At 37.4% G+C, this 13,921-nt stretch overlaps 1 protein-coding gene across 3 annotated transcripts in view; it reads left to right on the top strand.

Annotated features, from left to right (window-relative positions):
• The window catches only part of LOC142344702 (angiopoietin-1 receptor-like), a 207,186-nt gene that overhangs the window by 184,614 nt on the left and 8,651 nt on the right, over nt 1-13,921 (top strand). For all 3 annotated transcript variants that reach the window (XM_075396570.1, XM_075396569.1, XM_075396571.1), the window contains 3 exons: nt 3,590-3,731; nt 4,150-4,325; nt 11,473-11,930. In XM_075396570.1, the coding sequence (XP_075252685.1) occupies nt 3,590-3,731; nt 4,150-4,325; nt 11,473-11,930 (776 nt within the window). The remainder of the gene's footprint in view (nt 1-3,589; nt 3,732-4,149; nt 4,326-11,472; nt 11,931-13,921) is intronic.

Here is a 13,921-nt window from a genome sequence, read left to right as displayed (position 1 = left end):
ACATCACCATGGTACCCACGCAATTGAGTCTAATTTTGCATTTTTTTGTTCCCAAAAACCCTCACAATCGGGTCTTCAAAATATCATTATAAAGATCATGTGAAAATAATTTCTTCGTGCTACTGACCGTTACTCAGGTCTGGCGCTAATGTGCAGCTACGAGGACAATTTTATAGTTTTAAACTTTTTAAAAGTCAAATGGACTCACACGTTAACCTAAGAAAATGGTAAAGTAGAAACCAAAGAGAGCTTGAGTTATAAAACGCTTACGATAATGGGATCTAATTTCCTTCAAAAAGAAGTAATCAGCAAAAAGGAAACAATTTGTAAAAAAATTACATACAATCTGACGTGGTAAAAATTCTAAATTCTCTTTAAAAAGGTTTTCTTGGTCATTGATTTATTTTTTTGTTTTTTCTTATGTCTGAACATATGACCATGTTTGCTTGACGAAAGTTCTCAACAAGAGAGCAAAGTTTTCCGAAAAAAGGGGCTTTCATTTTCCCCTAATTTTTGTCTTTTTCCCTAATATAAAATGTTGTACATATTTTTTTGCAAGGCTTTGGTATCTGTATGAAACAAAATAAAAAGCTTCCAACTTGATTTAGCAAACACAGAAGAGAATCTTTTAACCAACTCTTATTTTCTTATTTATTTTGAAGTAGCCATATCTTTTATTTCTGTTTCCGAATTATAAATTGTATCAAAACGTTTATGTTAAAGTAGTAAGCTAAAATTTATTCTAAACAATATCATTCAGTTTAGGATAGGTTTATCATTACTAATATCATTATTAACTTAGGATAGATATATTATTGCCAAAACCATTAACTTAGGAGACAAATAAAATATTTTTTCAAATGCAATAAATTAACAATCAAGTTGGTTAACATGGCTATGTTTTTCAAAATAACAGAGCCAGAGTTAGATGAATTTTCATCAGTCTAGTTAACTTTCAACACACGAAATGTATGTTTAATGTCTCCCCACTTAGGTCAGGTAAGAAAAAAACTCCTGATTGTTGATAGAGATTAGATCTTCTAATTAGGTGCTTTTTGAAAACTTTCACTTTATTTTCGTGCGCTTAGTTCTTCAAAAACCTCCAAGACTCTCATGGCGCGGGGGCTAGCAACTTCACACAAGGACAACAAACTGTAACTACCGAGAGTTACTGTGCCTGCTGGTCAAAATCAATGAGAAATCCTTCCGGTTGATAGTTCCTGCTGTCTGAAAATGTGGTTATTCGTTTCAATGTCTTGACAGGCAATAACTTACCACATGCTACTTGCAGTGTTAATTGAACGAACTTAACACCTTACTGAGAAAAATTTTGCTCACAAACTCTAAACTTTCGATCCTCTGTGGCTTTGATTGTGAAAAGACCTGACTTCTCAACAGCATTTTGGATAATGTTTAGTTGCAAAAAAACGATGTCATTGTAACGAGCAGCAGATCAGCCTGAGGTCCAAGTTGGCAAAAAAATGTCCTCCAGTTTGCGATTTGCTATCAGCCATGACTCTTCCTTTTTCCACTACTGGAGATAAGTTAGCCGTTCAACACGCTGATGCGACCTGGTATAAAATTTCACCAAAGAAGACTTGTAGTAGAAGCAGCCACGCTATTCTTGCCTTTTCCATTCGGGGGCTCCTTTTTAACTTCATTTGCAACAACATTTCACAATTAATTTAATCACATGTCCATCACTAACTCTGCTACTTTCTTTTGTGTCGTTTCTCAATCTTTAAACATCTCTCTGTCTAACTTTTTTACACATTACGTTGCCAATCCCACATTTTGAGCCAGAAAATTTTGTTACTAATTACATCATTGTTAGCTCCCCATTTTTGAGATTAGGCGTTTTGGGCTCTTGTGGACAACAGTGACTGTGAGGTAATACATTGCAAATTTACTGAAAATTGCAAATTTTTGCCATTGATGTCCGCACTAGCGGATTTTGATGACACGCAAGAAAGGCGGACAGATTTTTGTCGCTATTGTCCTGACATATGCGTCACTAACGTCCGCGCTAAGTAACTACTTTCCTCGCAAGGCTTCTGAAACCGATTAAAGGAGACAAAGCGGGATGTAATTGGTGCTTATGATCAAAATGCAAAGAGAGGCAAATATAAATTTAATCCGTCAAGGTTTTAAACATACATTTAGGTTTAAAAACTTAACTTTAAATGAGTTGAACGTAAAGTGAGGGAGAATTATTCGTTTAATCCGTCAAGGCTCCTGAAACTGATTAAAAGACTAAGTGTGGGACAAAATTAGTATTTCTTATCAAAATGAAGTGAGGCGTAATTATAATACTAGTCCGTCAACGTTTGGAGTTTAAATCAAAGGTTAAAGTGCAGTGATGACGATAAATTGCGGACATTTATGACAGAAAAACGTGATTTATACAAGATCAGTGACGGAATATTGTAACCATTGTCCGCAATTTTTCGTCAATGCTGTCCACAATTTAACCATTTTTCTCCCACGCGAGAATGGTTGCCAAAATGTTGTCAATCATGTCCGCAAACGCGGAATCGGCTGTATTTTTAGGATTGGCGACGTAATGCATTTCCTTTTCTATCGCGGCTACTTCATTTTTCATTAAAATTTTAGACGCTTTCGTCGGGTCTTCCGTATCTGTCCGATGGAACTCAATCATTTATTTCATTTTCATACTAATTCTCGCTTCCATTAGGGTATTTTCTTCCTCGGAGGGGACCTCAGAACCTTTCCTGGGATCTCACTTCGTATTTTATCAAGATAGTTAAATTATTATTTTAGTAGATTTTGGGTTAATGGAAGCGTCCATTTTGCTTGGTTTCTTCTGCTTCATTTGTTTCTGATATAAGAACTGTTGTCTTTAAGAGCTTTTGTCATTAAATTAAGAGACCTTTTTGATGTAAATATCTGACAGTATCTAAAAAATGATTTTTGTTTCAATGATATTTGAAGAACATCGTGTTTCGAGCCTTCATTTTATACTTTCTAAATGAAAAGTTTAAACGTTGGTTAGAGTTTACCCAATATGAGAGGGAACGTGAAGAATTATGTAGAAATCAAAAAACTTCATTTTGTCACACCCAATGAGAGGCGAGGTTAATGAAAGTTAATGAGAAGAGGCAATTAAGAAGGTGAAAAATATGACGACTACGATAGACGTTTGGCAAAGAATATTTATCCAATTTGAAGATGTAAATTTGTGAGAATCTTTGATCAAATGCTATTAAACAATAATATGCTCTGAAACCCGCTTCTGAGAGTTTTACCCATAGATTAAAAATGAGCATGAACTATTCACATTGACTAAGAATGAGAAGAGAGACAATTCCTCATTTCATCTTCTAATCTGAAAAACAGATCTTGGTTTTGCTTCCATTGATACCCAAAGCCAGGTTCAAGGTGTCATGTATCGCACAAAAGCCAGCACACCCGACTAGGACGGCCTGGAATTAAATTTGTTATGTATACTGATTTTCTGTTTTGTATCTCAATCTTAATCTTGTTATATTCTCACTCCATTTTGATGAAACTTATTTGTCTATTCTGTAAATCCTATTAGTCATTTTTTGAGTTGTTGTTTTACCTTCAGCCCCTTGCAACCCTCGCTCGAACTACAGTGGACTAGGAGGGGTGACCACACCCAGTGCCAACTTGGCTGTGATTGCGGCCATATTTGTGGGCATCATACTCACAATCACCATCATAGTGGCCGCTGCCATCGGATACTTCGGGTTAGCACACTTCGGGTCAGAGCATAGCATCTTCTAAAATGCAGCAGTTTATAACTGAATTGTACCACCTTTTTAAAACTAAAAATTGCCATATAGTGCGGTAGGAATAGAACTTTTAAAGTAAAAATGATGGCGCTGCATTCAATTCATCAATGCTATGTATTAAGTAAAAGAAAATTAGAAGTTGCGAATATCTGCCAACGAAGTGTAACTAACCAAAACAAAACAAGCATGCAGAGTTTTATGGAATAACCGCCAATTGAAATCCAGATTGCTCAAATTTGAGCAGGAAAAAATCTCGATTGTTCAAGATGCTATTTCGACTTTTGTCCGTAGCGAGCACTCAACAGTCTTTCGTCGTTTTGGCAATGTAATACACAACTCAACCAATAATTATATTTCTATTTTACCATAACAGGATCAACTGTGGAGGTGGGGGCGGAAGAGACAAGGACTCACATCATCACAACGGGGTACCCTACACTCTGGGAACCCTGGACAAAAGGGGAGGGGGGCATTGCTCTTCACCCAGTGCCAACTACCCACTAGGCCACCCCCTCCACCCCACTTCCCTTCATCATCATAATCACAAAGGTCAAAGGAACTGCTTTTAGAACCATATTGATTGTTAAGAAAGGACCACATTTAATTCATACATTGTTTGAACTTTTCTCATAATAGACCGAATTACAACTCCAGCTTATGAAAGTTTCTGTATTTGAGAGTTTTATAAGATCTTAGTTTAATATTTTTTAGAACGTATAAAAAACGATTTAAAAAACTTTTTAATGCATTGTCATTCCAAAATGATAAATACGGGCTTTCTTTGGCCAGTGATTTTCGGAAGTTCCTTACTGTGCAAGAAAAGCAGTGTAATACACAACTCAGATAGACTGTTCTGGGATAGCCGTGGTTATCCCCTAAATGTTTATCTTTGGTGCAAGTTCATTGTCGCATGCGATTCGATCTTTACCCTGGTTTATCCGAAAAAGACTAAATCGTCACATCCTTGCCATACCCGGTTTGTGCTTCAATCAGAAAAAAAACAACAAACGGAAAACTGTTCAGTTCATACTCCGGAGATCTATGCGACGTCGTACGGACATTATTATCTGGCACGATACGCTCAATAATTCGCTGACTCAACATAGAGTTAGCAACTTCACTCAGGTGTCGCAGAAAGATTGAGGAAGATCTTATTGTCGTTTGGCTATCAGATACAAGGGGTCGTCCATTGCAACCGTGAAGGTGCTCCAAATATTTGGGATCAAATCAAAACCTTGAGAACCAAAGGTTTCCAAGTAGCAAACATTGTTCGTGAAATTCTGCCGAAGCAAAAATCTAACAATCCTGAAATCCTGACAGAGTATCTTCAGTTGCATCGGAAACCTCTGTACGAACTTCGAACGTTAGCAGCTGTGAAGAGAGTCAACGGTGAATTGAATCGCTTTGCCCAGAAAAAGAAAAGACTATCAAAAGCTTGTTGGGAAAGAGCAAATAACTCTTGGTTCTCAGTTTATCATTTGATATAGCTTGAAAACTCATCTTGTGCTACTTCGGACCGGTTTTAGTACCTAGTTCTCAGTATCACGTGTTGAGTTTATAGGCTGAAGCCTTGTGGGGCAAAATGTATCGGAACTCCGATGCGAAATGCAAAACATGTAAAAATCAAATCAAAAGAGGAGAAGCTGTATACAAATGTATCTCTTGTGGATTGAAGATGCACATGCAATGTGCTGGATTGGAAGAGGACGCCATAAAAGTGCTCTCAAGTCTGATGAGTAATGTTTTACTCCTATGTAAAGAATGCGTGAATAAAGGGAAGAGAGATCAAATCTTCCAGAACTGCACAAAAGGGAACGTCGAAGGAAAAATTGACGACAAGCTCAACAAAAGCCTGAAAAAGATGGAGAATTCCCTAATCAAACAGATCAATCAGAAACTTGAAGCTGCTCTTGCAGGCAGCGATGCGAAGACTGAGAAGTCCATGGAGAAAATCCTTGAAGAGAAGATAGTTAAGAAAGTTGTGAATGTGCAGAAAACGTCTGACGAACAGAAGGAAGTACATCACGATATCTTGAAAACCTTCAGAATTCAAGGAATTCCAGAAGACCTGGAAAAGACAAAAGATGAGAACTTGATTTCACTAAATGAGAACATAAAAGATATATTTGATGCAATTGAAGTCAACACGACGGTTGAAAACGTGAGAAGACTTGGAAGGTTTGATAAAGAACGCTCGAAGCCAGGAAGCGTTTTAGTAACTGTTCCCAAGTGTTGGGACACATGGAGGGTTTTAGCTAAAGCTAGAGAAAAATTGAAACTCCTTTCTGACCGCGTTTTTTATGTACTTCCATCACTAACTAAGGCAGAATCCGAAAAAGAGAATATGTGTCTTAAGAAGAGACGTGAGATGATAGAGAACGGAACACCTGCAACTGAACTCAAAATTACCAGCTTTGGACTGCTTCACAACGGTACGAAAGTTGATTTAGAAGAACCATCCAATTGACTAGAAAATTTCAATCTGATGTTAGTAAATGCTCGTAGTCTTTTGATTTTTGATAGACGAACTAAGTTTGCAAATGCTGTGATGACTTGTAGATACCCCATTGCCATCGTTACGAAGACTTGGATGAATGAAGACTTAGAAGACTCAGAACTTATGCTTCCTGGGTATATCTTACTCAGATGTGGAAGAATTGTCAACAAACACGGAGGTGTTTTAGTAGCTATTGAGATCATCATCAGTGAAAAACGAGTCAGTGACGATCTCCCGGATGGATGTATTTTCACGATCGTTGACATACAACTGAAGAAATATCTTTTATGTGTCAACTACAATCCTCCACTAGGTAGCGCCTACAGATACACGTTAGCTGACTTTGAACAGGTACTCAGAGTTATTGAAAAATTCAAGTAATACGCATGTTTGATTTGCAGAGACTTCAACCTACCAAAGGTCAACTGGAGCCTAAATCACAGTGCAGATGGGTACGAGCTATCGGTGACTGAAATGTTTGACAGACATAATTTTCACCAAATAGTGGACTTTAGTACTTGTGGAAAGAACACACTAGATCTTGTTTTTGAACGGAAAGTGGAAAACACGACTGCCAAGATTGATCTTGTCTTCAGACAATTGTTTGAAGTTTCAGATCACGAACCGGTATTATTATCAATTAAAGAACACAGAGAAGAACGCAAAATCCCTGTCTTGAATTATTTCAGCTTTTGCAACGCCGATTACGATGCGATGCGGCGAGAAATGACCTTGTTCCCTTTCGAGGCTACATGCTTCACTACCATCAATCGCATGGATGAAGAGTTTTGTGATTACATTAAATCATTAATAGAGAAACCTTGTCCCAAACGTACTCAACATAGACAGCTTGTGCCTCCCTGGTTTTCTAGGGAGACCTCTCATACTATGAAGATGCTGAGCACTCCTCGGCGAACCCAACGCAAGAAACCAAACAGCTTAGTGCTATCGGAAAAAGTTTTGAGACTAGAAAATATGTTACTGGAACTTACTTGCAGAAGAAGATAGGTGTCAGTATCAACAGAAGCTTGTGAGCACTCTTGATACGACAGTGATCTTCAAGCACTTAAAGAGCCTTAGAAAAACAGTAAATCTACCCAAAATATTTTCTCTAGAGGAAGAGACTGCCGATTCCACTCAACAGAAAGTAGACCTGCTAAATAGGTATTTTCAGTCTGTATTTTCTGAGAAGACCAAAGACACGGTAGCCGATGACCTTCCGGACCCAACCCTAATGAATTTTGATGTCAGCTCAAAAAGAATAGGAGCATTCTTAACAAACCTTGATGTCTCAAAAACTCGAGGTCCAGATAACATTCCCGCCTGTTTGTTGAAGCAATGGGCTGAACTGCTCAGTCTATTCTTGAGCGCAGTCTTTAGGAACATCAAAAGATTAGGAAAAATCCCGAACTGTTGGAAAATTGGTGCTGTCTCGCCCATCCATAAAAAAGGCTGCAGAGCAAGTGTCAAAAATTACAGACCAGTGACATTGCTGTCTATAGTTTCGAAAGTACTCGAACGATGTATGTATGATCCGATCGAAAAGCAGTTCTCGGATCATTTAACAACCAGGCAACATGAATTTGTGAAAAAAACGATCAGTTGTGTCGAACGTGCTCTGTTTCTTGAACGACGTTCAAGTTGCGTTGGAAGGATACCCAAATTCGGTGTATTCCTTGTACACGGACTTCTCAAAAACATTCCATAAGGTCCCGCATGCTGAATTGTTGATCAAAGTAAGGCAAATTGGAGTGGGCGGGTGTGTACTTAGTCTTCTCAAGGACTATTTATGTAACCGACAACAGTTCGTAAGATTTGATGGTGTCAGGTCGGACCTTCTACAAGTATCAAGTGGTGTTCCGCAGGGGTCCTTTTTGGGCCCCTTCCTCTTCTGCATCTTCATAAATGATTTGCCAACTTCCTTGATTTCCAGCACCTCATATCCATATGCGGATGACGCAAAGTTCTTGTTTATTGACAAAAGTAACCAAGAAAATCAAAAAGAAGTTGACAGAATCTCACTTTGGGTTTCCAGAAACAGAATGTCACTTGCTGCTGAAAAATGTTGTTATATAGCATTTAAGGGACAGTCCCTCAGTCTTACGAAGAATAACACTACATTAGAGCAATCCACAAAGGTGACTGATTTGGGAGTGCAGCTTAAAGGTACCCTGAAAGCGGCAAAGCACCTGGAGTCTAGGTTTGCGAAAGCTAATCGAACTTTTGGTTTTCTGAAGATAAATTTATCGAAGAATATGGAAACGAGAGTGAAAATTTGGGTTTACAAATCCCTAATTCTACCCTTGATTATTTTTGCTTCAAGCACTTGGCACCCATCGCGTGAAAGTATGAGATTAATGGAATGTTTTCAAAAACCTGCGTTGAAGTGGATAACGGGCTTTAGGAATGCGTCGAACTATGAAAACATGGTATCCCTAAGATAACTTCCGCTTCCTATGTTTTTGCAACTCAATGATTTACTTCTATTGTGTAAACTGTAACATGATAAAAAAAACGCACTTTCATTGATAGAAACCTATGAAAACCAAAAAGGTAGAGTTAAAAGCAGATTATTCAAAAATCCAAAACTGAGAACCGAGAAATTCAGAGAGAACTTTTACTTTTGAACTGCCAAAGTTGCCAACAATCTGCCTGAAGAGATAGACTTTTCCTAGCCTTTGGGACTCAAAAGAAGTATTCTGTCATTCATGTGGGACCGTCTGATGTTGAACTTCAACGAAAGAGTAGTGTGTACATGGACCATTTTCTGTGATTGCTCCGATTGCAGAAAACATTGTAATCAAGACCAAAACGTCTATGGGAGCAATCCCCTTGGCTTGATGCCCAAAAGTCACAACAACAACAACAACAACAACAACAACAACAATAACAACAACAAAACTTTGCACTCCAAAAACTCCATGAATCATTCTCCTAAATCAAAAGTCATTAGTTTCAGCCTACTGACAAAAAAATTTTAGTTAGAATCAATTTGGTTGCTGTATGACATTCATTTTAGAAGCTCAACTAAATGAGGCCAAAAAAAAAAATTTGAAAAGATTGATTAGATTCAAAACTCACAAAACCATAGACTGCCTTCTACCGTTTAACGCAAAACAGATTCTATAGTTTGGGGTTTTTATATACAATTGAGAAGAGAAAATTCAGTGTTCGAAATAGGTTATGTGAAGCAAGACTGCTCGTGCGAGACTGTGCGTTGGACAAAATGTTCCGTCATACGTCTCAAGTTTGTCGATAAAATTTCTTTGTTCTGAGAGGTAAAGCTCTTTTGACTATCAATTTTGCGATGCTGAAATTGAAGCAGGTTTTCTGGACCGACGTTGATATGTTTTTAATATGAAAATTCGGGACTATTACTTTGATATTATATTAACAGATGTTAAACAACATGCATTGTCAACTAATTTGCAATAAAAGCAGCGCCCAAGAAAACTGAATTTTTACGAGAGCATCAAATGCAAAAAATTGTCTTAAACAAACAGAGACAGTAAGTTGTAAAAAAAGTTGCATCAAACAATTTACAAGCTAGAAGTAGCAAACAAATGGGTGACTGATTATTTCGAATCGAATAATAAAGACTATATTCAATTGATCAAATCTTTACCAACTGGTTAGGCAGACGATCGGGCTGAAAATTTTTCTCAAAATGAATGTAACCGAATTAAAAGCAAACATTTAAAATCAGAGATGTTTATTATGTCTAGTTTCGTCTTTCTTGTAAGAACTCTTTTCAAAGTAACTTTCAATGTGTTTGTCCTTGATTCCAACCATAATTTCCATTGAACCAACCAAAAAAATTTTGTGAGTAGTTCATATCACAGACTTCATATTGCCACAGCTAGTTTCGTGAAAGTCTTGATCCCAATTAAATAATTTCTTTTCTTCTACAGATATTATACTACAAGGACCAACGTCTAGTATTTGCCGAGGACCAGTGTACATAATGATAACAAAAACTAATTGCAAAAAAAATTGTATAAAATATGTTTGGATCTGTTCTATCAAACTTCAGACTGGGCGTAAATTGGTCTGCTGTAAAGTGAGATTGTTTCTTGGTGAATTTGATACTAATAATATAGCCTGCCGTCATATCCTGCAAAATTGCTCTGAGACAGCTCAATGAAAATGTATTTTCACTGAGCTGTCTTTGAGCAATTGTGCTGGATATGACGGCAGGCTATATTATTAGTATCAAATTCCCTCAGAAACAATCTGACTTTACAGCAGACCAAATTACGCCCAATCCGAAATTTTTTAGATTTGTCTGAAATTTGTTAGATTAAACATTATTAGATTAGCGGTAGATTTAGCGGTGATTTTTTGTAAGAACTACGATTTTTAGCAGTGAAAAAATTTTCACCGCATAAGGGGTGAAAAAAATTGTTCACCGTTTAAATTTTTTTCCACCACATTCATCGCATTTAGCGCAAATCTTACACTTTTATTCAAACTCACCCCTACTATTACATTTTTTTGCGATTTTTAGCGGTGACACCTTGAACCCGGTGGACCAATTTTTTGATTGACCAAATGACATTTTCTTAAGTTCGATACTTCCTGAAGTTCAATACTCCATCGACAATTCTGTTTTTCAGCGACAATTTAATTTTTTATGTTTCCAAATCATGAGCTCGCAAATTCCAGAACAACTGATATCAATCCAGCCAAATTGCAGAACACATTTTTTGTCCAGCCAAATTCCAGGACGTGTGTTTCAGTTCCAGCAAAATTCTAGGACGGTTGTTTTAGTTCCAGCCAAAGTCCAGGACATCACATTGGGTCCAGACAAATTCTTTTCATATTCAATATCTGTCGAGGACGGTCTTTTAATAATTCCGGGTCTCGGCTAGGGTAGCAAATAGCTGCTGACGATACCCAGGTTGAGGTGCCAGGTCGAAGTGACCTTTCATTAGACCGTTTCAGACCAGAATGACATCTGATCTGACTAAAATTAGACAATTGTCCAAACTTTTGTGCGCTCGAACCTACTTCCAGATCCTGTTATTTTGGTGTGGAAACACACCGCCAACCGTTCGACTTGTGTCCGATCGTGGGTCACTCCAGTCTGGCACCTCAAACTAGATATTGCTTATTTGATATCTGTTTCTTTCTTTCTGCTTCGTCAAAGAAAATAGTTCAGCTGGAGTTGTTTTGTTTCGAAAAGTGAGCATGTTTCAGAAATGATCGAACAAACATATCTGTCAAACAGTGACTGTGGTCTGCGACTCTCCAATTATCACCAAGAGACTGACTCCCTCATCAACGAGGCCATAAACAGCCCCCAGGCCAGGAGTGATTACTCGGGTGGGGGGAATTTGACACTCCCGAACCAACAGCAACCCATGGTAGCCAATATGAACAACCACCGGGGATCCACCGGAATCACGTCGGGTTTCTCCACTATGAGGGTTCATCACTCACCTGGGAAGATAACCAGGATCCCAGTAGGACCTGGAAGTCTGGATCAACCTGACTTCTTCGAGCGTCGTGCACCGGATGGGAACGAGAACAATTCGCCATCGGGGGATTTCCCGGTCGGGGGTGGAATGACATTGAGTCGGAGAAGAGAGGAGAAAAAGTTGTCATTCGCAGATCAAGTGTCGGTCAGAGGACGTGATCGATTTGACAGCTCACAAGTAGGAGTTTATCAAGTAAACTGATCTATCTCATCAAGTAATATAGGCATGCTGCTGCACTTACCACACGAAGCGAACACAGTCAATGCATAAAGAGAATGATTTCCTATTTTTTGACTGCACACACTAAATAATGTATAGGTAAATTTACATGCACTGTGCAGGTAAGGCCATGTGCAGGTAAAATTTACCTGCACAATTTTCTCGAAAATTGCTTACCTGCACACTATTCAGGTAAATTACCTGCAATTTTTTAATGCACAAATTTTAATGCACAAATTTGAAGCAAAATTGTTCGTGAAAAACTGCAATTTGAAAAAAAATAATTCGGACTTTGTTTTCTCAGACAGGAAAGACGTTTTCGTGAAACTTCTCTATGATTTTTCCAAAGCTAGGAAGAAGCGAACCGTAAGTTTAATTTTTTTAATTTCTATACTACTTTTATAACACTAGAAAGTAATCAAAAGTACTGGGGAGCAATAGTACATAACTTTATCATTATATTGACTAAACTGAAAAATTTATTCTTGCACTCTGCAAAAACACCCAACTCCTAAACCTCTCCGTACGTTTCAACCTCAACCAGCCAGAAGAATGATTGCACTTTCAGGCTCGAGGGCAAGTTTCCCGATCACTGATTCCCTTGAACTTAACCCATATGCCAGAATAGCACTGATACACCAGAAAAGGGAATCCAATGTACAGTTGATACAAGTACTGCATTGTATGCAGTGAAAAAAAGTTAAAAGTACGTTTGAAAAAGGCAAAATTCTTAAGTGAAACAAAAGACTACACAAATATCTGAGTCATCGAAAAGCTGTTGAAGAAAACAGTTTTAAATCGAGAAAATGGTGCAACCAAATTTGATGAGATCTAGGTTGTTCGTTAATGCGCACAAAATTGAGATAAAAATCATATTTCATGAGATAATATCGTGGGAGTACTTAAACTCTTTTTTTATTTTCAGGAAAAAAGTAATAAAACAGAAAACGATTGTAACTTCAGTGTAAAAATTGATGTCAAATTATTGCTTAGCTAATTTATCTCAATTTTCTTTGCAATTATGTTTAACAATTTTAATAAGAATTTTTATTCAATGTTAAAAAAACAAATTTCAATTCTTAGCAATCAAATTTTAAATTACCAACGGCGAAATCAACTAATAGGTGAACTCGGAGTCCCGGTTTACAACCAATTCTTAACAACCATAAAAATGATTTTCCCTCCCAATCACATAATATCATAAACAATTGATATTATGTCTGAGAGTCATGCATAAATTATGCAGATGGCATCTATCGTCAATTTTTCTAGTCAGGCCTAGTGGGTAACAGAATTGAAGTCTGATTTCAATTGTTCAAAGCACATTCAGATAACATTTCAGCCTTTTCTGGGTAAACCTATTTGCATTTGCAAAGAACGTTATAAAACAAGGTTGCACTCTAAGGTTGAGTGAGGTGCCAATTAATGGATAATTTGAATCACCAGTTCAACCATTAAAATATGAAATGAGTCATTATGTATTATGAAGAATTGTGTAATGGCTACTATCACAAAAATGATAAGATTTGCATTTGCAAAAATTTTGAAACTATCAAATAACTCCGCATCAGAGGGCCGATGAGAACTGCCATTAATGAGACTACTAGACAAGACAGCAAAAAATAAGCAAAAAGGGCATTAATTAGGGCAAAAACTCAATAACTCAATTGCTTTTTTAAGAAAAACAATTAGCCATTGAAAAGTTCAAAATGCCAGTGAAATTTGTAAAACCAATTAGTTTCAAAAGCCACAACAACTTTTAGATTTTCAATCAAACACCAAAAAGTTTCAGATATAGCTCACTCGGAAGCCAATGGGACCTGTCATTACAGAAACTAGGTCATCGGACTACACAATAGCAGTCAAAACTCAAAAACCCACAAACCCCAAAACAATTTGTTGGAACAATTAAAAACAATAGCTGCTAAATGAATAAAATATGTCTGCTC

Source organism: Convolutriloba macropyga, chromosome 8 (assembly GCF_964194025.1).
Source record: "Convolutriloba macropyga chromosome 8, txConMacr16.3, whole genome shotgun sequence".
In the NCBI taxonomy this organism is placed as follows: domain Eukaryota; kingdom Metazoa; phylum Xenacoelomorpha; order Acoela; family Convolutidae; genus Convolutriloba; species Convolutriloba macropyga.
The sequence above is the reverse complement of the archived record's forward strand: the minus strand, read 5'-3'. Positions and strand labels throughout refer to the sequence as shown.